Source organism: Aristolochia californica, unplaced genomic scaffold (genome assembly GCF_029961685.1).
Source record: "Aristolochia californica isolate CCGP_79_NKW_82.1479 unplaced genomic scaffold, dmAriCali1.0.hap1 SCAF_12, whole genome shotgun sequence".
In the NCBI taxonomy this organism is placed as follows: Eukaryota; Viridiplantae; Streptophyta; class Magnoliopsida; order Piperales; family Aristolochiaceae; genus Aristolochia; species Aristolochia californica.
This window is the reverse complement of record NW_027181793.1, coordinates 24012232-24034944: the sequence shown is the minus strand read 5'-3', so window position 1 is coordinate 24034944 and position 22713 is coordinate 24012232. Positions and strand designations below refer to the sequence as shown.

Here is a 22713-nt window from a genome sequence, read left to right as displayed (position 1 = left end):
CCAACTTTTGCGGCAAAAATTGACATGCAAGGTGGTCCTCCATTCCGCGTGGTCCTAAGACAACCTACCTGGATAAGGCGGTGGCGTTCTTGTAATTTCCACACGTCTGTGTAACTTCGCTAATTACATTTTTCCTATCGATAAAAACGAGAACAACGTTGTTCCCTGCTTCCAATTAATAGCCTCTCTCTCTCTCCTACGCCCTTGCCCTTTTCCCCCACTGCTGCCAACTCTCCTCCCTTCGCTCTTCTTTCCGTTTTCGTCTGTTCCCGCTGGAAAATAGCGAGCTAAACACTGAGAGAATTGGAGAATTCATTCGGAAATTTAGGGGAAACCTGGGAGAAAAGATCATTTACACTTGGCAAATGGCGTTGCTGAGGTCAGTTTGGGAACCCTGCTTTTGTAGGGTTTTTTGACAATGGTTGTTTGGATTTTTCGCTCTCAAAAATGTTATAAATTTTCTTTCACAGGATGCAAAGATCGTGCGTCGATGACTTCGCCGTCTCGATGGAGAGGCCTCTTGTTTGACGGTGGTGTCTCGAATAAATGCTTCTAAGCAGATCGCTTTATGCTTGGCTCGGTCAAATTCTTGCATGTATGGGGTAAGTCATCGGTTTATTGTTGGAATGATAAAAGTTTGCGCGATCTAGGGTTTGATGAAGTTTGCGCGAATCAGTATCTTCTTTCTTTTGCTTGACTGTTAAGCGATTAGCGTCTCTTACTTGGTTTAGTACCTTTCTTGAAGATAAGGTTTTTACGATGATTGGTTTGTCGAAACTTAGAAACCGATCTAGATACTAGTTCTTGGGGCCAGATTGGCGTGAACGGGGAATCAGTGGTCTAGGGTATTTTAAATTTGTTGTACTTTATTTTCGAGCGATGCAAAACTGCTCGATGGAGAAATTCAGGGCAAAATGGAGGTCTGTAGCTATTGTAAGAGGAAAAGATAAAACCTGTATTGCATGTAACATTTATCTTGTAGTTTGGCAATTTTTCAATAGAAGAATCTTTAACCTTAGATGTAGCTTACCAGATCTAGACGAGCTGACTTACGGAGGTCTTCTCGTGTTCTTGTTTTTGGTTCTTACTTTGAACTTCTAAATTGTAATGTAACTAGCCCGACTGTTGTGACATGGTACCTTTCGTGTGAGAAATCTCAGTGACTCATCTTTTTGCAGGAACAGAGTGGTAGGGTCAGTTTTCTGTACTTATGGTATTGTCTGTCTTAATTCCTGATTTCGACTTAATTATTTAATTTCACTTGGAGGAAAATGGGTACTAATTGTGTTCATATGTGAGAAATACTAGTCATTGAATTGCATATTTCTAAAACTTATCTATCTTATTTGCAATTGGTTTCTTTATGGAGGGCCTCTCTTGTAGTATTACGAAGGTTCTACCTAGAAACTTATGACCTTATGGTGGATATTATTATTCTTAACACTCAAGCTATCATAGAACATGATGTTAAGTTTTGAATTTTGTGTATGTTCTAGCTCTCAGTGAAATCTGAAGCTGATTTCACATTGATATTGTAAGATTACTAGAGAATTTCCTTTTTAAGAGAGATAATAATGGAAGACCAAATTTCCCAATGCTTAGTTCAGGGTTGATCAAGTTTCTTTAGGGCAGGCTGTCTGTTAACAGCTGCTGTGTGGACCTATTCAACTTTGTAATTGATTTGCGTCTACCAATCACATGGTCTTCATATTTTCTTCTCTGGAGCATTTTATTTTGCAGTTTTGTTTTCTTTCTTTTATTAAATTATTGTTGATCATCATTGACAGATATATTACTATTTGTTAATGTACATTTTCCTTTTCTTTGTTTTTTTTCTACACAGTTCATGCTTTTGATGACTTAGTATCATTGATTTAAAGATAATATCTGTATCAGTCTTGTGATTACATAGGTTTTTTCGTACACTATGGAAAGGTGTAATACGGTTTGATCACAATTTCAATTTTCATCTAGTACCTCTTGGAAAGTAACTATGGTTTTTGGGACTATCACAAAGACTATTTTGTTTTTGTTCAGTAATTTTACATTATGATCTTTTCAAAGTTATTCAACCAGCACGCTTGATAGGCATTAACTGCATACAAGTATTGTTGGATTCATCTATTATGTACAGTGTGCTCTTAATGTCAAGGGTTAGCCTTTAGGTCCAGGGAGCTTTCTCTGATGCATGCATTTCACTATGTCCCTGAAAATGCAAAAATGCATCAGAGTCATCTGCTACTGCCAATTGGCCTTAGAGATGTGATGGTTATTGAAGGGTCCATTTTCATCTCTGGAGTTCATTGTGTCCCATCTATGTTTGTCTTCTGGTTGGTTATTATTAAAGTGCATTAGTGTCAGTTTCTTGTTGATTCAAATTTTAGACTCATACTAATGTAAGAACGTCACTTTCAAATGCCGGTTTTCCATCAGTGCCCAAGGAAAATTCCTAGAAAAATGTTTTTTCTCTAAAAATAGAGTGAAAAGCCACTTTTTGAAAAGTGGGTTGACATTTTTATTTTTTATTTGAATTCATGACATTCACTTAACTTCACCCAGAGAATGGACTCTCCTCCTTCAGGCTAAAAAAGGAGATTACATTACTCCCATCAAAGGCATGCTTTATTTTGCTGGAGAAATTTGTGTGGACGTAAGTTGCAGAATATGATTGCAAATACAATCTTGAATCTAAAGGGAATGATTAAGTGGATTCATATTCTATTTCACTTGTTGCAAGAGCACTGACCTTAAATACTTTTCAGACTGTGTGTAGCTTGCAAGTTACAGTTTCCCACTCAAATGAAACACAGAGACACTCCCCCCCTCTCTCTCACTTGTTTTTTTCTATCTATTTATCTATTTATTTATCAATCTATCTATCTATCTACTTTCTTCCTTTATCTTACTTCTAAACGAAAATTTAAAATGCTACTGTGATAATCTGTAGCAGGATCTTGCCAGATTTTGGTCTTTTCAGGTGATGAATCTGCTAGAGTATCTCTTATTATACACTTTATTACTTCATCCCACATTTTCTTGGTAAATTCAAAAATGAATTAACTGGTGTGGGTAGGTCAATATATTTGCAGCTTACATTTTAATACAGGGAAAATACTTACATATACAGTCTAAAAGCATGAGGGTTGGGGTTTGGATTGATGGTTGCATGTGGTGGGTGGAAGTAACTGTTTTTTTTTTTTTTTTTTTAGTCAGAACTAGATTCTTATTGGAAACAGATTTCAGACACTAATTGCAGGAGATCAATTTGTATCTGTTTCATGTGAAGTTTCGTGCTAATCATGTTTGTGGTTAATCCTGATTTGCAACAGAGCAGAGGTTGTCTTGGATGCTGTACTAAGCCCACTCCAATTATTGCTGTGGATGAGCCATCAAAGGGTCTAAGAATTCAAGGCCGAAGTGTGAAAAAGCAGTCAAATATTGCATCAGAGGACTTTTGGAGCACCAGCACATATGAAATGGACAATAGTGGTGTTCAGTCTCAGAGAAGCATTTCATCGATTAGCACCTCAAACCAAAACCTTGATCCCCATGGTGGAGCTGGAAGTACTAGCAATCCCCAAGAATTTGTGAATCATGGCAAGTATAAGTTTGTTGCTGATGAGCTGTTGGTGTTTGAGGTGTGTTTTCAGATTGTGTTATGCTTAGAATATCTGATTTTGCAGGTTTTCTACTCTGGACCCAAACCAGGCAGCAGTGGCTTGGGAATAAGAAGGCAGACAATCGCCCCCAGCAGGTTCAAGAGCCAAGGGTCAGGTAAACTTATGAAGTTTACCTGATTACATTTTAAGTTGGCTACAGAACTTTTGATGTTTGGTTTGTGAACATGTGGCATCTTGGGCCTTCGATTATTCAATATTTTTTCTGTTAGAATGAACCTTGCTTTTTCTGAGCTTTAGAGAGAGGAATTACATCTTCTGAGCAAAATCTGCAAAACATAGTAAAACCCTAAAAAATGGTTTCTGAGCCATGTAAATTTTTCATATGAGTTGTGTAAGATATGATTGATTTCATCATCAAGGCCTGAACCTGAATACTGTTACTGCTGCTGAAGTAAAACTATAATGCAGTGGTCATGTTTTGCCATCTACAATTATGCTGTTGTTTGACAAATTGCATGCAAATAATTTTTACTAAAGGCAATGATGCTTCTATCAGTGGCGGGATATGTTTAATATTTTCTTCGTTCAGGGTATGTTACATGACGGCCATTAGCATGGTCGAGTAAACTGTGTTCCTGCTTATGGATGTGAATTTGTTGAAAACTCATTGCTCTCTATGTACTTCCATTAATTGTTGTTTGTTCCTTTGTTGCTGACATGATTTGGTTGCAGCTGGAATGCAACTTATGACAGTTTGCTTGGGACAAACAAGCCATTCCCGCAGCCAATCCTTCTCTCTGTAAGAGCATATATCTACCCCATGTAGCGGTTTGTCTATAGATATATCGCAGACTGATATGTTTGATGGGTTTCCCGTGCAGGAAATGGTCGACTTTCTTGTTGATATATGGGAGCAGGAGGGGATGTACGATTAGCTGAATAACCACTGGAAACTGCTGAAAGGTATTCTCTTCAACATCTGTAAATTTGCTCGGGAATCCGTCGAAGGATTTTGGTATTAAAAGAGATTTGAAGGGGCTGACTACTCTCTCTTGTCAACTGTAATGTGCACATGGAAAACTCTCATGATCAGCCCCCGAACATTTACTGCATTTTTATCATCATTTATATAGGAATGGCAGCTCCATTGTACGAAATGTTTGTTGCTCTCTCAAAACTCTTGTACACTCTCCTGGTACATCCAACGACGTTGTACACTTGCTTCCATTAAAAATCTGTGGGAGGTAACTGATGCAGTCGATTACGCCGGGTGGTTCCTATTACGTACTGATAATGTCAAGGGTTGGCTTTGGGCACGAGATTTACTTAAACCGTAATGTTAAAGTGATATTGCAACTGAATTCGGTGAAAGAACATCCTTAAAAAGGGTTCCCCACTGTCGGCCTTGTATGAGCTCATTTTTATGTGTAGAATGGATCTGGAGCGGTGCGAGGATCAGCGTTCGAACTACTGGAAGGCAATGTGAGACCATGGGATGATAGACAGTAGCCAGAAGGGCAAGAAAGGCAACTCGTCAAAAAGTAACGTGTTCTCTAAAAATAGTAGTCCCGCGTTTATCTGTAATAAAGTTGAAAGTTCGGTACTCTAGAGGTTCTGTTTTGAGACCCTGTCGATGCTCTTAATTAGTTCAGTTATCTGTGCAAATGGCCCCGCTTCAAATTCGAAATCCTTCGTTTTCCCTCCCTCCATCATCCATGTGAGCGAAGAGAGAAGCAAAAATCCTTCCCCACCCCCAAAGGTTGTGATCGCCGTAGTGAGGAAGACGAACAGTTGCTATGCAGGAGCAGTTAGATGCCACAGTGAAGACGATCTACGTGGAGAAAGAACCAGAGACAACTGACGCCAAGGAGACGGTCGACGTTGGCCACCTTCAAGGATGAAGCAGCGGTCACCTCGAGCAAAGAAAAAGAGAGGAAGCCAGCGATATGTCGAAGGCAGCTGCTGACGAAGAAGAAGATCAAGGAGAGGAAGTTGACGAAGTTCTACGGAAGCCGGACGCTGAGAAGGAGAAAGCGGATGAAGTTCCCCAAAAGGCTGACTCCGAGAAAGAGGTGGCCGAAGAAGCTCCCTCGGAGAAGAAGACCAAGGGTTTGAGAGTTAATGAGAAAACTTGAAGGAGCAGGAGGAGCAGGAGGAGCAGGAGAGGGAAAGAGAGCGGAGACCATGCCATTGCCATTGCCATTGCCGAAGGCACCAAGGCCGTTGTAACTATATGGAGGCGCTTAACTCTCAGCTAGTGTTTTTCTCTGTTTAACATTGAAAAGTGTGTTCTATGTGGAGGAACATAAGTTGTTGCAGTCTTTTTTTTTTTTTTTTTTGTTGGCTTTTAAATCACTGTGCGTTTTACAGTTAGGATTGGTTTTTTGAGTGGTCCGATGTATTTGAAACTTATGAAATACTTCTTTGCCCACCAGAAGAACTGATTACTTCTCGTTCATTATTCAGATGATGTACTAAAGCTGTACTCTCTTTTTTTTAATCTTTTTTGCTATCTTAGATTTGGTATCAAAACTCAAAATTGATATACAAGTGGGGAGATCGGTGCGTCTGTCAAAAAGAGGGAGAGATTCTTAAGCTCAAATTTGATTATTTTTTTCTAAATCATTCTTGACAGAGTTCTGAGTAGATTGATCGGTTCTGCTATCCACCACGATTTACACTGGACTCTCTATCCTGTTCCGGGGGGGGGGGAACAGAAAAACAATAGCAAACGAAGTCGATTTGTTCAACACGCCCACGAGATTGTGGAACCTCCGAGAGTCTGTTTGACGTGTCAAGAGTGTATGGGTCCATAAAATGGACAATCTTTGGAAAATCTACCAGAACGCCATTTTTTTCCTATAATAATCTCTTAATTCAAATCAAGGCAAGTAGAGAATCGACGTGGCATCGGATGCGTTACCCTCGAGAACACTCTTCAACCTTCACAAGCCTTTAAGCCACCAGAAGCTCTCAGACGCTTCTCTAAACTCTCTTTATAATGGTGTTTCACGTCTTGGTTCTTATACTTGGCACGAGAAATAGTTGAATTCGAAGAAAGAAGTGGATTTTCTCTGTGATCCGAAATGGCTATGGCTCGCCTGTTCACGAAGAATTTGCAACAACGGGTCGTCTCCTCTTTGTGTGAGAACAACAGTCCTATAGCGAGTAGGACGGTGGGTGCTCCGAAACAACGTTGGGGGGAGGCTCTCCGAAGGTTCTCAACGGCGTCGGAGGAGGCGAAAGCAAGCGAGGGGGAGCATGAGATTACGGTCTCCGAGGGTCGGCAGAAATCAAAGTTGGCTCCGAGGAAAAGGAGAGGTTTGTGGAGAAGTGGAAGGGGGCTAGCCCCTTCTAATCTAGGTGGTGAGTCGACTTCTCAGCCCCTTTCTCTGAGTCTCTGGTTTCTTTTGTAGCTTCTGTGATTCTTCAGCTAGCTGAATTGGTTTTAAAATGCAAACTTCGGGTTTCGGAGCATTATGTCTGAAAATTTCTAAAATCTTTCCGTGATTTGAAGACATTGTTCCCAGGTCACTGTTCAATCTGACAGATAATCTGAGCAGGATGCTGGACAACCTCGCGCCATCGCAGTTGTTCGGCAGACTGAAAGAAGATGACAAGTGCTACAAGCTCCGACTGGAAGTCCCGGGACTGAGCAAGGAGGATCTGAAAATCACACTAGAGGGTGGATTCCTGAACATCAAAGGAGAGCACAAGGAAGAAGAAGAAGAAGGCTCGGACGACGAACAATGGGGATACCGAAGCTATGGCTATTATAACTCTAGTCTCCTTCTCCCACCAGATGCCAAACCGGAAGACATCAAGGCGGAGTTGAAGAACGGCGTGCTCCATCTCACCATTCCCAGAAAGGAAAACCAAGCAAAAGATGTGACGGAGGTGACGATTCAGTGAAATGCAAACAGGAAGTGCGCCTGGGTTAACCGCTCTATCTATGTAAATTAGTAAATTGTAACAGTACGGAACCTTCTCGATGAGGAATAAATGTTGAATCAAGTAAAAAAGCGTTTGTTCCTTTGAGCCTTTGGGGGGAGATTCTTTGTTCTTCGAAGTGGGTTAGAATTTGGATGAACAATTGAAGAGCTGATCGATTAATTGCAGAAGCATGAATCGACGAAGACTTCGTTTATCCAATTTCATCTCAGTTGCGTACAAGAATTCGTTGGATCAATCAGTAGATCAAATCGCAACTGTTAATTAAGAATCAGCAATGGATCTCTTGGATCGTTTAGTCCAGCAATTCCCGCCTCCCGCCTGGGACTAACCGAATGAAACAAGAACAATGGAGATTACAAATTTTTGATTGACGATTAATTAACGTTAGAAATCACTATCAAATAATCAATCAATTCGAGATCAAAAGTTTTAATCAATGAAATCAATTGTCTAATTTGTGATCAATCCACATGTAAAGCTGACGAAGTCAAGGGTCCATCTCCCATGTGGAATGAGACAAATGTCCTTCGATGTTCATGAACGTAGGGTGGGTTACCCAAAAAGGGTCTGCTTGGTGTTTTTGCCTTGACAAACGTGGCTCACACAAACTCCACACACGTCGCTTCGTTCCAACTGTCCCTTGATTACTCCGTTTTTTGAGTGAAGCCCCATCACTGTAGTCTCTGTATGATCATCTCCTGGAAGGGGGCTATCAAGTTGTTAATCGTCCATGTCCAGTGTTATCTTGTAGTAGCCGCCCAAGTAAACCAGAACACCGCATGTGCAATCCACGCGCAAGAGGTCACCTTTTCGTTTTCTGGTCACACAGTTGGGGGCTTTTGACCACTCGTTTGCCTCCTTTTTTTTTTTTTTTTTATTTCTCGACACAGAAGACCAGAAATGGTGCGTACACTGTATTTCTCAATTCTGTATTTGACTAAAGCCAGGCCACAAGTCAGTTTGGTTACATGAACGAAGCAGCAGTGTCTCTGTTGACGTCACATACTCCATATTCAATGATCAGAGCCCAGAAGACTGGGCGGTCTGGCTTTCTTCCTGGAAGGAGACGTTCCAGAAGATGGACTTCGCATCTGTTGAGCTTGGCTACTGCGGAAATTCCTGACCGAAGAAAAGTTCATCCTGTATGACAAGTGATGACATTCATGGCTCACCTGTTGCCAATTGCGCCCAAGCTCCGGCAGGCTTGGATCCTTTCCAAGAAAAAGAGCAAGAGGCGGAGAGGCCCCCGCCGGTCTCCCGTTATTAAAAATCCCCAGTGACGAATATTGACAAACGTCTTGTGTGCTTGCATTCACAAGCCACGGATTATAATAAACCAAGTTGAAGAAATGATATACACATGGCATTTTCATATCCTAATCTTTCTTTCTGGCTCTCACACACAATATCCACCATTTAATAATCGATTCAAGGGAAAGCAATCGCTATCTTTTCACAGTTCATGCCGGTGCCAGGAAAGAGAGAAATATATACCAAATTGGCAAGTTGGAGAACCTGAAACTGCAGAAGCCAGAAAGCATGGAGATCTTACAGTACCCTTTCTTACCATATAAAAACAATAAAGGGAATCGATTGATCTCAAGTGTGGTGAACTGTTTTTTTTTTTTTTTTCAACATCTCTGGTCTGGGCTGCTTTTTCCATTTACAGCCTAGCTGATTCTACAGTGCATGAACGAAAGAGATGAGGGAGAGAAAGGAGACGCTTCCTGCTTCCTGCTGCTTCCCATCAAAAACTCGATCTTCCTAACCGGTCGCCTCATCAGCAAAGATGCATGAACATGGGTGTAGAAGGAGAGGCTGATGTGTACGTAATAAGAGACGCGTCCATTTCTGAGTGCACTTTTGGTGGAGGGTCCTTACCGGTGATTTCCTTGGAGCTCTCCCCTAAAGGACAAAAAAGCACTTGGCCGAACACAAAAACCAGGTCCTCTACCACTTCTGGTTTTCCCAATTTTTGATAATTAAACTATGAACCTGATGCTCATTTCAAAGCAAGAAGATTTCATTTCCTTGAAGCTTGAAAAGTAAATTAGATGCCTGCAGATTATCTCGAAACCCTAGATAGATTTCCCCCGAATCAGTAGGGGTAACTCTGAATATTGGCTTAATCCCCATTCCAAGGCTACTTAGAATGAAAACGATTAACACCCATTACTCATTAGATTTCATGGAATCACAATAGGCACTTAGTCACATGAGAACATGCAACCTGTTGATGACCCAAATCTATTTGCAAACCTGCCATATTTTAAGGCTAAGAAAAGTTGATTACAGAGGCCCCACTTGAGTTCCCCGGTCGAAGGGTAAAAACCAATCTGCCAGTGGCGTCAAGGGGGAAGAACCCAGGACGGCGGATTCCGGTTTCCGGTTTCTGGAATTGTGACATTAGGTGAGGAATCGCAGAGAGGAAGCGGTTTCAGGACGGATTCATTGCATGTTGCATTTAGGAGGAGAGAGAAAGGAAATTTGATGAATAATGTTGTCACAAAAACGACATCCTTTAAAGCAAAACCTCCACCACTCCTTCAACAAACAACAGATTCCTCTCGTTCCCTTTTTCTTCTTTCTCTTCTTCTTTCTTCTCTGCGATCGTCTTTTGTTGGTTTGGGGGCTGATGAGAACTGGGATTGGAGCTTTGTGATGCATACGGCTTTTGTGGGTCTGGATCTGATCGTACTCGTGCTGCTTCTCGCTTTTTTGGCTCTCGTTAGAGGGTTTTTCGGTGGGAGACGCTACCGGGTAGGATCTCTGAGGCTGTTGCCATGCCGATGCTCGTCAATTACAGCGGTAAGCTTCGGTATCTCTGGGTTTTTTTTTTATGTGGATGACATAGGGTTTTAAGGCTTCTGGTCTGCTTGAATCTGTTGATTGGATCATTTAGTTGGTGTGTCGGTAGTTGAAGTATGGTGTTTCATGGTAGTTTTGGAGGGGATTTTACTGGGAATTCCGATGTTTGTCCAAGGGTGGGTTTCTTTTGATGTGAGTTTTGGTCGGTCATGGGTTTTTAGCGCTTCTATTCTGGCTTTTTTGCTTCTAGATTCCTTTATCTACAACGTTTTGTTGTTAGATCTGTATCTGATCGTAGTTCTGTTCCTTGTACCGTTCTCTCTCTGTATTTCCTCTGGAATTTGGATTATGACACTGTATTTGTTGATGGGTTCGAAATCTTGCTTTTGATCTTCCAATAGAAAGCTTTGTTCTATAAAAGATTTCTGTTATTTATACCTTGGCTGGTTCTTTGTCTTTTACCTTGAGTTTTTCCTGCGATGCTTTTTATTTGCAGTCCAGATGATCTACGTTTATGCGTTGAGCTATATTTTGTGATATCAAGCCGTGGCTTTTGTGGATTTGTTCCTTTTTGTGGGGAAGTTTTAAAGGAGTTTTGCTGGATCGCATGAGCTTGGGCTTAACTGGTTTCGTTCTGACCTTCAGGTGATGAGGACTTCTGCTCAGCAGGATCCATGTACTCCAACCTCATGGATTCTAGTCTCATCCTATCTCTCGGTCCTTACGTGGATGTTTACTGCCCTCCCCGGAAAAGATCCCGCATCAGTGCACCTTTCGTTTTCTGCGGAGAGGTTGAGCAAGAGAAGCAGGCATCTATCGATGTTCTTCCCGACGAGTGCCTTTTTGAGATCTTCCGAAGGCTGCCAGGGGGCCCAGAGAGAAGTGCCTGTGCCTGCGTTTCCAAACGCTGGCTTTCGCTTCAGAGCAGCATCCGCAGGGCTGATCTCTCTTCTGACAAACCCGTTTTGACTGGGGCTAAAGCCGTCGAATCATCAAAATCGAAGGATGCTCCTGTTGAAGAGATCGATGAGGAGAGCGATGGACATCTGTCCAGGTGTTTGGAAGGGAAAAAAGCAACAGATCTCAGACTTGCAGCTATTGCTGTTGGTACTTCTAGCCGTGGAGGTTTGGGAAAGCTGAGCATCCGAGGATGCAATTCCACCCGTAGAGTTACAAACCTGGGTCTTTCTGCAGTTGCTCGTGGGTGTCCCTCTCTTAGAGTTCTCTCTATGTGGAATGTCTCCTCTGCTGGGGATGAGGGTCTATCTGAGATTGCAGATGGGTGTCCCATGTTGGAGAAGCTAGACCTTTGCCAGTGCCCTTTGATCTCTGACAAAGGTCTAGTTTCAATTGCCAAGAAGTGCCCAAAATTGATCACTGTTACCATTGAAGGTTGCGCCAATATTGGAAATGAGAGTCTTGAAGCCTTTGGTCGCTTCTGCCCTAATCTAACTGCTGTTTCAATTAAAGATTGCCCTCTTGTGGGAGACCAGGGGATTGCCAGTCTCGTGTCTTCAGCTTCTTCTGTCATTAGAAAGATAAAGCTTCAAGCTCTGAATGTTACAGACGTTTCTCTGGCGGTTATTGGGCACTATGGCAAGGCAATTACTGATCTCTCCCTCACTGCTCTCCACAATGTTACTGAGAGGGGTTTCTGGGTCCTTGGCAATGCAGTTGGTCTGCAGAAGCTGAAAACATTCACAATCGCCTCTTGCCAGGGTGTCACTGATCTGGGTCTTGAGGCTGTTGGAAAGGGTTGCCCCAACCTGAAGCAACTCAACCTTTGCCGGTGTTTCACCTTATCTGATGAAGGGCTCAAGGCGTTTACAGGATCTGCTGCCTCTCTTGAGAGCCTGCTACTAGAAGAATGCAACAGAATCACCCAGGCTGGTGTACTTGGTGCTCTCTCCTACTGCAGTGATAAGCTGAAGGCTCTTTCGCTTGTGAAGTGCATGGGAATCAGGGAAACTCTCTCAGGATTGACTCAGCTGTCTCCTTGCAAATCTTTGAGGTATCTTGCAATCCGCAACTGCCCAGGTTTTGGCAGTGCTGGGTTAGCCATGGTGGGAAAGCTTTGTCCCAAGCTGCAGCATTTGGATCTTGAGGGAATTTGTGGAGCCACTGATGGTGGACTTTTGATGTTGCTTGAGAGCTGTGAAGCTGGGCTTGTTAAGGTCAACTTAGCTGGCTGCATCAATGTCTCCGATGCAGTTGTTTCTGCCTTGACAAAGTTGCATGGGGAGACACTTGAGGTTCTTAATCTTGATGGTTGCAGGAAGATCACGGACGAGAGCTTGGTGGCTATTGCCAAGAATTGTTCTCTCCTTGTTGATCTTGATGTTTCGAAGTCTGGAGTATCTGATTTTGGTGTAGCCACTCTGGCTAGTGCAAAGCAGCTCGATCTGCAGATTCTCTCCCTATCTGGTTGCTCTAATGTCTCAGACAAGAGCATCTCGTTTTTGCGCAATCTGGCCTGCTTTTTGGTGGGGCTGAATCTTCAGCTTTGCAGTTCTATTAGCAGCAGGGCAGTTGAGTTGCTCAGAGAGCAGTTGTGGAGGTGCGACATCCTCTACTAACCAGATCGAAGGATCGAGAATCAGGAATAAGGAAACTCAGTCGAGAAGGAGCCTTGGGAAGCACTGGAAGCAGTAGTATACTTTGTTTACTTGGGTAGAATTTTAGGTTTTTTAGACCTCATCATGAGTGGTGAGGGCTTTCTTTTGCCGGTCTTTTCTCTTGGGCTTGGTTGTTTTCCAGGGACCTTGGCCTCCTTTTTTGCAGGCTTCCCTGATTACCAGGGAGGTCTGTTTACCCTTTTGGCTTCCATTGTTGAAGCTTTCTTTTGGGGGCCACTGTCTCTGCGAATACAGCTACCAAGTCTTGGGATTTAGGTCTTGTTTGGGGCCACTGTCCCTTTTGATGCCATGTTTTTTTGTGTTTTAGCCAAGCCATGCCAGTGTGGGTAGGTCGAAGCTTTAAAAAGTCTTTCATGGAGTCACTTCTGTTCTTCCACTGGGCGTTCGTCTTAGTGGATGGTTTGTCTTAAGAAGCTGAGAGTCGATGTTTATTGTGGGGGTTCCTGTTGTTTGGTTGCTTTTGGCAGTTGGGTTGGGAGACCTGAGAGAATCCGTGGGCTTTGGCAATGGCAGCAGCTTGACGACTGTCGGCCATTACAGCATCTCCTTGTTTTGGGGGGGTGGCTGTTTTTGACCTTTTCCAAGCCCTAGTTTTACAGGCTTTCTCCAATTTGTAACTGTACTCTGCAACTTCATATATGAATATATTTTAACGTTGTGTCTGTTATGCTTCTTCTCTTTCTTTTACAAGATTATCAATTCTCAATTCACCAGTCTGCATCATACGTTTGCTTTAGGACATTCTTCCATAACGGAGGCGGGAGAATAATTATTGCTGTACTGCTGCTATCTTACAAACAAAATTTGAAGTCCAGTGAAGTTTTATGGTAATCTAAAACCAGCAATTTGAGGAAAAGAGTTAGAAGCATCTTTTGTTTGATCTATAGAGTAAGTTTTATGTTTGTTTATAAGAAAATTTTCCTTGGCAACAACAAAAAGTGCGTTCAAAATCGATCAACAAACTAGTGACTATTTCTTACACAAACTATTTTTCTTAAAGTTGGGTTTTATGAGATAATTGAATCATTCATCACAAACTACTGAGCTGGACGAAAGAAATGATCAAATAGAGAGGGAATCAAATTGATGGAGGTGACTGAATTTTAACTGGCACAATCACACAAAACAAAGAAAAACCTATATTTTTTGTTTCCTGATACTGATACAAGCACACTTTTAACATTTCAACTCTTTAAAAATCCAGATTTCGGTAATATTACTAAATTTGGGTTTATAAGTGTGAAGAATTAAATATCATTTGAGTGTAAAAGATCAATTTACGAAGAGTTATTTCCCACTACAAATGATCGCTCACATGAAAGCTAGTATTGTACAAATCAATTCGCGGAATTAAGTTCTTAAATGATACCCGTGATTAGTCCCACAAATGAAACACTTTCACGTTGCAAAAGAATACCATTCACAGGCTATATCCCATGTATTGCGACTGATGCAGCATTTGCTGTTTTGGGGCTCATCGCTCTTTTCTTTTTGTAAGGAATCATTCTCTAGTTGGAGCTTCTGTGGGGCTTCCGTATGTAACTGAAAATTTGGAGCACCAATCTGTAATCAACTTTGAGGCACTAATCAAGAAACAGAAACGCTTGTTCTTTTAGCAGTCAAGAAAATAAATTAAACAATTCGAAACTGTAATGGAAGCTTCTCATCCGTATTCTAATCACGACCAGATAATGCAGGTTACAATCCTTTTCTTCTTTTCCCAGTTTCTTTAATTAACTTTGTTCGGCTCTGGAAAAGAAAGCTCCAGACTTAACCTGCTTCTTCGGTGTATTGGCTTTCTTCAGTGGTCGGTAAACCCTGCTTGAATGCAACATTACACAGTTTTCAACTGGGAACGTCTACAGAGGCAAGGGTTCTGGGATGCCACTGCTGCCATTCAGCACTGTTACATTTCCATCCGAATCCACGTCCACAATAGCAGAGTCGCCCTCCTTGACCTCTCCTGCAAGCATCTTCTCTGCTAGACTGTCCTCCAAGAGTCTCATTATAGCCCTCCTGAGTGGCCTAGCACCATAGCTTGGGCTGTACCCTTCATCCACCACTCGCTCCCTAAACCTCTCAGTAACTTGCAGTTCAATGTCCTTGGCCTTGAGCCTCTCAAAAACTTCATTCAACATAATGACTGCAATCTCTTTCACTTCCAGCTTTGTCAATTGCCGGAAAACAATCATCTCATCCAATCTGTTCAAGAACTCTGGTCGGAAGTACTGCTTCAGCTCCTCCGTCACTAGGCTCTTAATCCGGTTGTAGCTGCTGTCTTTCTCATCATAGTCGAGATCAAAACCAATTCTACGACCACCTTTCTCAATCACACTGCTTCCGACATTGGATGTCATGATAAGGAGGGTGTTCTTGAAGTCCACAGTTCGACCTTTGCTATCAGTCAATCTGCCATCTTCAAGAATTTGGAGCATCATATTGAAAACATCTGGATGGGCTTTCTCTATTTCATCAAACAGGACTACAGTGTATGGGCGGCGGCGAACAGCTTCAGTCAGTTGGCCACCCTCAGTATAGCCAACATAGCCAGGGGGTGAACCAATGAGCTTGGAAACCGTATGCCTCTCCATGAACTCACTCATGTCCAGCCGGATCATAGCTTCTTCAGAGCCAAAATAGTAAGCAGCCAGAGCCTTGGCTAGTTCAGACTTCCCTACACCAGTAGGCCCAGAAAATATAAAGCTGGCTATTGGGCGGTTGGGGTTCTTAAGTCCCACACGAGCACGGCGGATTGCACGGCTGATGGCCTTGACAGCTTCATCCTGCCCAATGACACGTTTGTGCAAAGTCTCCTCCATCTTAAGAAGTCGATCGGACTCGTCCCTCGACACTTTATCAACAGGAATTCCAGTCCACGAAGAGACAATGTGCTGAATGTCCACCTCAGTCACAATTGGGCCTTCCTCACCTGCCACACTCTCAGCCTTGCTCATTTCTTTGCCTTTGTCTATAAGGGCCGAAATCTGAGCCTTCAACTCCATTTCTCGGTCACGAAGCTCACCAGCCTGTCAAGAATCATGTCAGAGAGCAGGAAGAATTTTTTAAGGGGAAAAATGACTCTTTGTCCTATGCAACGAGACTCAGCAGATAATGCATGAGAAGAAAGTAGATAAACAGAACAGAAAAGAAATCAAAATGCAGCTAGTACCTTCTCAAAATCTTGGCCCCGAACAGCTTCATTTTTTTCCTTTGTAATCTGCCTCAGCTCCTTGTCAAGCTCTTTTGCCTCTTCAGGGAGCTGGCAACAACAAAGCCTATCAAGTCAATTAAAAGGAAACAGAGAACTGAACAAATGTTCAAGATAAACTATTCAAGAAAGAGAGCTCAAGCATGCCTGTGCATGGCGAAGTCGAACACGAGAACCAGCCTCATCAATCAAGTCAATAGCTTTGTCTGGCAGGAAACGGTCACTAAAGCCACAATAACCAAAAAGATATCAGAAAAGTGAACTTGTATAGGAAAATTTGCTAACACCAACAAGGCTACTATTACACAAGACAGAAGGCTTCCATTTTCCAGCAAAAATTCAAAAAGTAGAGGCAGTCTACCAACAATTGTTTAAACAATTTATGTAGGCCCAAATACACCAGTTTAGGTTGAATATTATGGTAAAAGTGCATCTGAGCGATGAAATTTGTTTCCTTCCTAAGTAAAGTTGAATCCTAGTGAAATAATAAAAGACAATTCTAATTCTAATTGTTACTAGGAGCAAAATGACCTGATGTACTGATATGACAACCGTGCAGCAGCAAGCAAAGCATCATCAGTGTATCTGAGCTTGTGGTGCAATTCATATCTCTCACGCAACCCTTTCAAAATTTGTATTGTCTCATCTACAGATGGTTCTGGTACTTTCACAGGTTGAAATCGTCTCTCCAAAGCAGGGTCTTTCTCAATGTGCTTCCTGTACTCATCAAGTGTTGTAGCACCAATACACTGCCATTACATTAAAAGCAAGAACTTTAGCACTAAGTGTTCTTCTGGAGAAAATATAACAAGAAAAAAACAAGAAGGGATCAACATGAAGCCCATGGCATATGATAACCAGCATTGCTAGACACACAATATCATTCTTCAGCAGCATGAAACTCTGAAATATAATTGAGAAAAAGATTTACAAGTCAGGCATATGACATATACCTGCAGTTCACCTCTTGCAAGCGCTGGTTTCAATATATTAGCCGCATCTATTGCACCCTCTGCAGCTCCGGCTCCTATAAGGGTGTGTACCTCATCAATGAAAAGTATTATCTCATCACTTTGTTTGATTTCCTCCATCAGCTTCTTCAATCTTTCCTCAAACTCTCCGCGATATTTAGTTCCAGCAACAAGAAGACCCATGTCGAGCGTTATCACCTGAAATTTTTTTAGAAGACAATGAGATATAAGAATCCATTAAGAAAGCTCAAGGAAGAGCATTAGTGAAGCTACTAGTAAGAATAGGTCCACATAGAAAGTACAAAGATCTTAGATTTATTAGTTGGGAAAGAGGCTTCCTAACTTGGCTAGTCATTTTGGGATGGACCCAACTTCATATGGTATCACAATGAGTACTCATACATGGGCCTCCACCCAAAATTGTCCACATGTAGAGCAACAAAAGAAGGCATACACGTGAGGGAGAGTATTGAAGAATAGTCCCATATGGATTAATGTGTACAAAGATCTTAGGTTTATTAGTTGGAAACTTGGTTAGTCATTTTGGGATGGACCTTGGACCTAACTTCACAATAGAGACATATTAACCCTTAACATCGGAGAAGCACCACAAAGACAAAGAGAACAGAGAAACCAAAAGACACCAACTGCAGTAGGACTGAAACTGAGGTTACAAATTTCCCCCACCAGATTGGTTTAACTCATACTTCAGATTAACTACGTGTTCCAGTGCTTCTAAAATATGCTCCATTTCATATGTATCCAAAAAAATGCCGAATAATGAAACATTGATGACACAAGAGACACGTGCAAAGAGCCAATGGTAAAATCATAGATGTAAATTTCAACTGCCACATTTATGAGGTCGGACTTCACCTTAAAATAGCATTGCCAAGAAATTAATGTTTAAGGTTAGAACTATAACTAATTTATGAAACTATAGAGGTAAAAGATAAGTTTAGATTACAACTGAGTCCACTATGAAATTAAAATTTTGAAATTAAAAAATTGAAATAATTGAAATAATTACATATTACTTAAGAACTAACTCCCAATACGTAGCAAAAACTATTTCTAGGTTACAACTACATTACCACAGTAGACTTACCTTCTTTCCCTCTATTGTCTCTGGGACATCCCCATTGGCAATACGTTGAGCAAGGCCCTCTGCAATTGCAGTCTTCCCCACACCAGGTTCCCCAATTAAACAAGGGTTGTTCTTAGTCCTCCTCCCCAAAATTTGAGTCACACGCTCTATCTGCTGCTGCCTTCCAACAACAGGATCAAGTTTACCCTAGAAAAGAAGAAAATGTACTTTGAAAAGGAGACCCATCACTGTTAAAACTAGAAGAATTAAAAGAAAGGACAAAATACCTCCTCTGCAAGCTTTGTAAGATTAGTTCCATATTCCTCAAGTGTAGGCATCTTGTTTCCACTGGTACCTCCTCCAACCCCAGCTCCCACAGCTTCAGTACTTTCACCCACCATACGAATAACCTGATTGCATGTGACCCAGAAGAAGAAAAAAAGAGTTAGAATTGTTCACTGCGGACATGGAGAGCAACACGCCTTAATTGCTTAAACATATTATGAGAAATATTTTCCAACAAACTTACCTGTGTACGGATGTTACTCGGCTCTGCTCCAAGGTTCTCAAGTACACGTGCTGCCACACCTTCACCCTCACGAAGCAATCCAAGAAGCAAATGCTCAGACCCAATGTAGTTATGACCTAACACAGGCAAGATTTACAAGTTAGTCCAAATGATGTTTATTCAAGAAAGATAACTTATGATCACATAGCCTAAGAGAAATGTTGACAAATAAAAAGTTACTATCACTATGCTGTAAGCAAACAGAAGTGCCAAACACTCCTCTTTTGAAAAAATAGAGGAATTCTTTTGACAAAGGAGAGAACACAAATTACCAAGTTGCCGTGCTTCTTCTAGAGAGAGTTCCAAGACACGCTTTGCACGCGGAGTAAATGGGATCTCTACAGCAACGAACCCACTTCCCCTACCAATAATCTTTTCTACTTCAATTCGGGCATCTTTTAAATTAATTCCCATGGATTTTAGAACCTTTGCAGCAATACCAGTCCCTTCTCCTATGAGACCCAAAAGAATCTGTTCAGTACCAACAAAATTGTGCCCCAATCGCCTTGCTTCCTCTTGTGCTAACATAATAACCTTGATGGCCTTCTCCGTGAAGCGCTCAAACATGGCAACTGGAACTCCTCGACTGGCCTTTCCTCGAGGAGCAGAGATGTAGGACGCAACCACAGAACAGAAGTCACACCGAGGCTTTAACATCATATCCAAAGAATTGGATCCTCGCAAACCCATAAATCCACGCAATCCAGGAGACGTGCTCTGGATATTACACATCATCTTGGTCATCCTATGAGATTTTCCAGAGCTTCTGAATCGGGTACGGCTGCCGCTGACAGCAGCAGGCAGAATAGCGGACTGAATCAGAGCACCAACCATGATTTGTGATAAAAAGAGAAACACCAGTACAAACACCAACCTGCAGGGATCGAAGACTGAAAGAGATATTACTATGAGAAACTAAAAAGAAGGGGCACACAGAGATACAGTTATTCTAAAAAACCATTTCAGAAAGCATTATTTACAGTCAGAAAAGTAAAACATCAACTGCCAAATATTTTTATAATGCTATAATCCAAAGGTCAGAGTACAACCGTAAAAAAAGACAAAGAAAACGTACTTCCCAAATAGACATGATAATGGTATTAATTATATGATTGCACAGAAAAAAAAATCTTTTACTCCAAATCCCAAGGGAAATTAACTAAAACTAATTAAATTCACTTAATAAAAAGAAAGTAACACAAACTATAAGCTTAGCAGGCAACCCTTCATGTTATAAAATGAACATCCCTTGCAAAAGCTAAGGATTTATAAATGCTATCCTACATCAACTCCCCATGACAGGAAAGCAAACCAGTGAGAATTAACTATAATACCAAAGTGAAGAACAAGGTGGACAAGGAGCAAGTACTAGCACAGAAAGCCAACAATGATTTGGTATAGTGAAGCTAAGACAGAAAGAAACACGTAAAAAGAACCAACGAAAGGAGTAATTCAATCTGTAAACCTTGAAAAACACTCCCCTTCATAAGCTCAATTATGAAAAACACAAACAAAACAAAACAATACATAGAAGCCCAATAAAAGAAATGGTTTGAAGATGTAAAGAAAAAAATTATACTGACAGAACAATAAATTTACATTTCAGATTGTGTTATAGCTCAGATAAAGGTGGATACACAGAAAAAAGGAAAAAAAAAAAAAATGTTAAGCATGACACTGATAGTGCCATACTTATAATCAGTCCAACAATCTATCCCACATAAGTAGCCTTCAGTTTGCTTAACTAACACACTGAAAGGACTAAGGATATGTCAGATTGGTTAATACCTTATCAGACCAACCTATTTACCAACCCACAAACTTTTTTTCTCTGAACATCTATTACACTTCTATTTTACAAACCAAGCACCTTAAAGACTTGGGTTTAAGACCTCGCTACAAACCTTCCCATGGGAACCATTTAATTAAAGGCTCATTTTACTAACTAAAAGGAAGCTTAGGAGAAGTATGATGCGATACAATTCAAAATATTTTTATATTCAACGAATTACATTGTTATCAAAGTTTTTGCCTTTAAAATAACATGGTAATTTATCATTCGACAATGATGCTATGCGTCCCAATTTTGACCTGAACTATATAAAAGTCATCTGAAAATTACTTTGAAAAAATAAATTGCAATCTGCATTCCATAAGTTCCAGAAACTCTTAAAAAGGGAAGGAAATAACAGGTCAAAACCACAAACTTGCTCAAGAGAGTAAGCCTAAAAGAAACACCTATATAATGAATCTGAAAGCCACTTTTAACGAGTATGCAATCTGCATTCCATAAGTTTCTTAACAGAATAAGCCCAAATAAATCCGACAGCATAAATGTTTAAAAAAGCAAAGCAGAGCTCGATTTAATCAATTAGTAACTTGATCAACGGCAAAGTCGAGTGATTATAATAAGTAAAAGTTGAGATAGCTATATAGCAAAAATATAATATGAGATCAAGCTACTGCCAATACTAAACGAAAGGACATTCTTGCCACCTCTCCCATAGACACAGCCATACTTCCGACTCAAATAATGATACTCTTTCTTCAGGTTAACAGCTTGAACTCCAAAGGTACAGAAATTTAAAAAACATAAAAGTTAAAAAAAAAAAAAAAAGTAATAAAAACAATAGAAATAACATAAATAGTTTGGAACAAAATCCGGTAGGAGTAGGGTACATTAGTCCCAGACTTCAAAAGACAGTTCCAGCTGAACTAACAGAAGGCTAACAACATCTGTCCGGAAACAGACAAAAAAAAGGGGTGAAACCCTGCAAAGCAGATTAATATTCTTACCAGAACCAGTGGCGTCGAACAGGTAAAGTCGGAATGAACCCTAAGAACGAACAAAAAGTGTAACAACGGGAGAATAAGCTTGAGAAAGAATGCAAACAAGGGGTGGAAGCACCCCTCCTTGAGCTTGGGAAGGAGAGAGGAAGAAAGTAGGGATTTTAAAGGTGAGATTGAAGCGGTGGTAGAAGGATGTGGACGACGATACACGCATCTCTTGTCCAAGCCCAGATATCTATTTCGGCGTTTCCGGTTAAGTCCTTGTCAAATCTCTTAATGCCACCCAAGCCCCCATAATTAAAAGAAAGACTGGCACGTACGTGTAAACAATATTTAATTAAATATAATTAATTAAGTTTATATTCTCAAAAGGAAATAAAGGGGAATATTGGTGTCTATTTATATAAAAAATATTTCCATAATAAACATCTCTTCAATGGATTAATCATGAATATTTTTTTGTTAATTTTTTATATTTAATATTTGTACAAGTTTTATAATATAATTATCAAAATATTTATAAAAAATTAGTTTATTTATTGAGAGATAAACTATAGAAATAAATATTCCCCTTTATAAAATCGACCTCTCCCTTAGTAGCCACTGCACCAACCGACCTGACCAAAAAAATCGACCAGAGTTGTAGCCCTTCGCGCGTGTTCACTTTTCCGGTTCGCTTGAATCCTCTCGCGTTTCTTTCTATAGAAAAAACCAAAAATGCAAAAGCTTCCGAGTTCCGAAACTTGTCGGGAAGATTATTCGGGCATAAAGAAAAGGTGCAAATTGGGAAGGGCGGCGGCGGCGGGACACGTCGGGAATTACTTGTCAGTTCCAGGGTTTATGGGCTTCGGGCTCTTTCGAGAGTTTGTGGAATGTTAAAAGTCAGGCCATGAAAGGGAAGGAATGGGCCTTACCTACAAGGACAAAAACAAGAAGTTTGAAGAGTTCATGCACAATATAGTATTTCTTATCATTTTGATTTATCCGGTTAACAAATATTAATAAAAATAAATAATTTTAAAATTTAATATTAAAATATTTAACTTTGACCGGCCAATTGTACACATTTAC

General features: G+C 40.9%; 4 protein-coding genes across 5 annotated transcripts; 3 read left to right on the top strand and 1 right to left on the bottom strand.

Moving 5' to 3' along the window:
- The first annotated feature begins 494 nt into the window (after positions 1-494).
- LOC137945901 (uncharacterized) lies at positions 495-4777 on the top strand. The gene is made up of 5 exons (XM_068791977.1): positions 495-602; positions 3330-3597; positions 3684-3774; positions 4353-4419; positions 4502-4777. The coding sequence occupies exons 1-5, from the start codon at positions 594-596 to the stop codon at positions 4553-4555; spliced, it is 489 nt and encodes a 162-aa protein (XP_068648078.1). The 5' UTR covers positions 495-593; the 3' UTR covers positions 4556-4777.
- Positions 4778-6565: 1788 nt separating this feature from the next.
- On the top strand, positions 6566-7642 carry LOC137946290 (26.5 kDa heat shock protein, mitochondrial). The gene is made up of 2 exons (XM_068792525.1): positions 6566-6986; positions 7138-7642. Exons 1-2 carry the CDS (start codon positions 6707-6709, stop codon positions 7530-7532), a joined length of 675 nt encoding a protein of 224 aa, XP_068648626.1. The 5' UTR covers positions 6566-6706; the 3' UTR covers positions 7533-7642.
- Positions 7643-9980: 2338 nt separating this feature from the next.
- On the top strand, positions 9981-13685 carry LOC137945829 (EIN3-binding F-box protein 1-like). The gene is made up of 2 exons (XM_068791875.1): positions 9981-10382; positions 11028-13685. Exons 1-2 carry the CDS (start codon positions 10358-10360, stop codon positions 12956-12958), a joined length of 1956 nt encoding a protein of 651 aa, XP_068647976.1. The 5' UTR covers positions 9981-10357; the 3' UTR covers positions 12959-13685.
- An 897-nt stretch (positions 13686-14582) lies between these two features.
- Positions 14583-21831, bottom strand: LOC137945254 (ATP-dependent Clp protease ATP-binding subunit ClpA homolog CD4B, chloroplastic-like). Of its 2 annotated transcripts, none has more exons than XM_068791042.1 (10): positions 21649-21831; positions 19125-19742; positions 18814-18929; positions 18572-18694; positions 18306-18491; positions 17180-17395; positions 16758-16975; positions 16374-16449; positions 16188-16277; positions 14583-16044 (listed from the first exon to the last, which is right to left on the bottom strand). In XM_068791042.1, exons 2-10 carry the CDS (start codon positions 19684-19686, stop codon positions 14878-14880), a joined length of 2754 nt encoding a protein of 917 aa, XP_068647143.1. In that variant the 5' UTR covers positions 19687-19742; positions 21649-21831; the 3' UTR covers positions 14583-14877. The 2 variants fall into 2 exon arrangements, with proteins under 2 accessions (XP_068647143.1, XP_068647144.1); XM_068791043.1 differs by having other exon boundaries at positions 19125-19726.
- Positions 21832-22713: the final 882 nt, after the last annotated feature.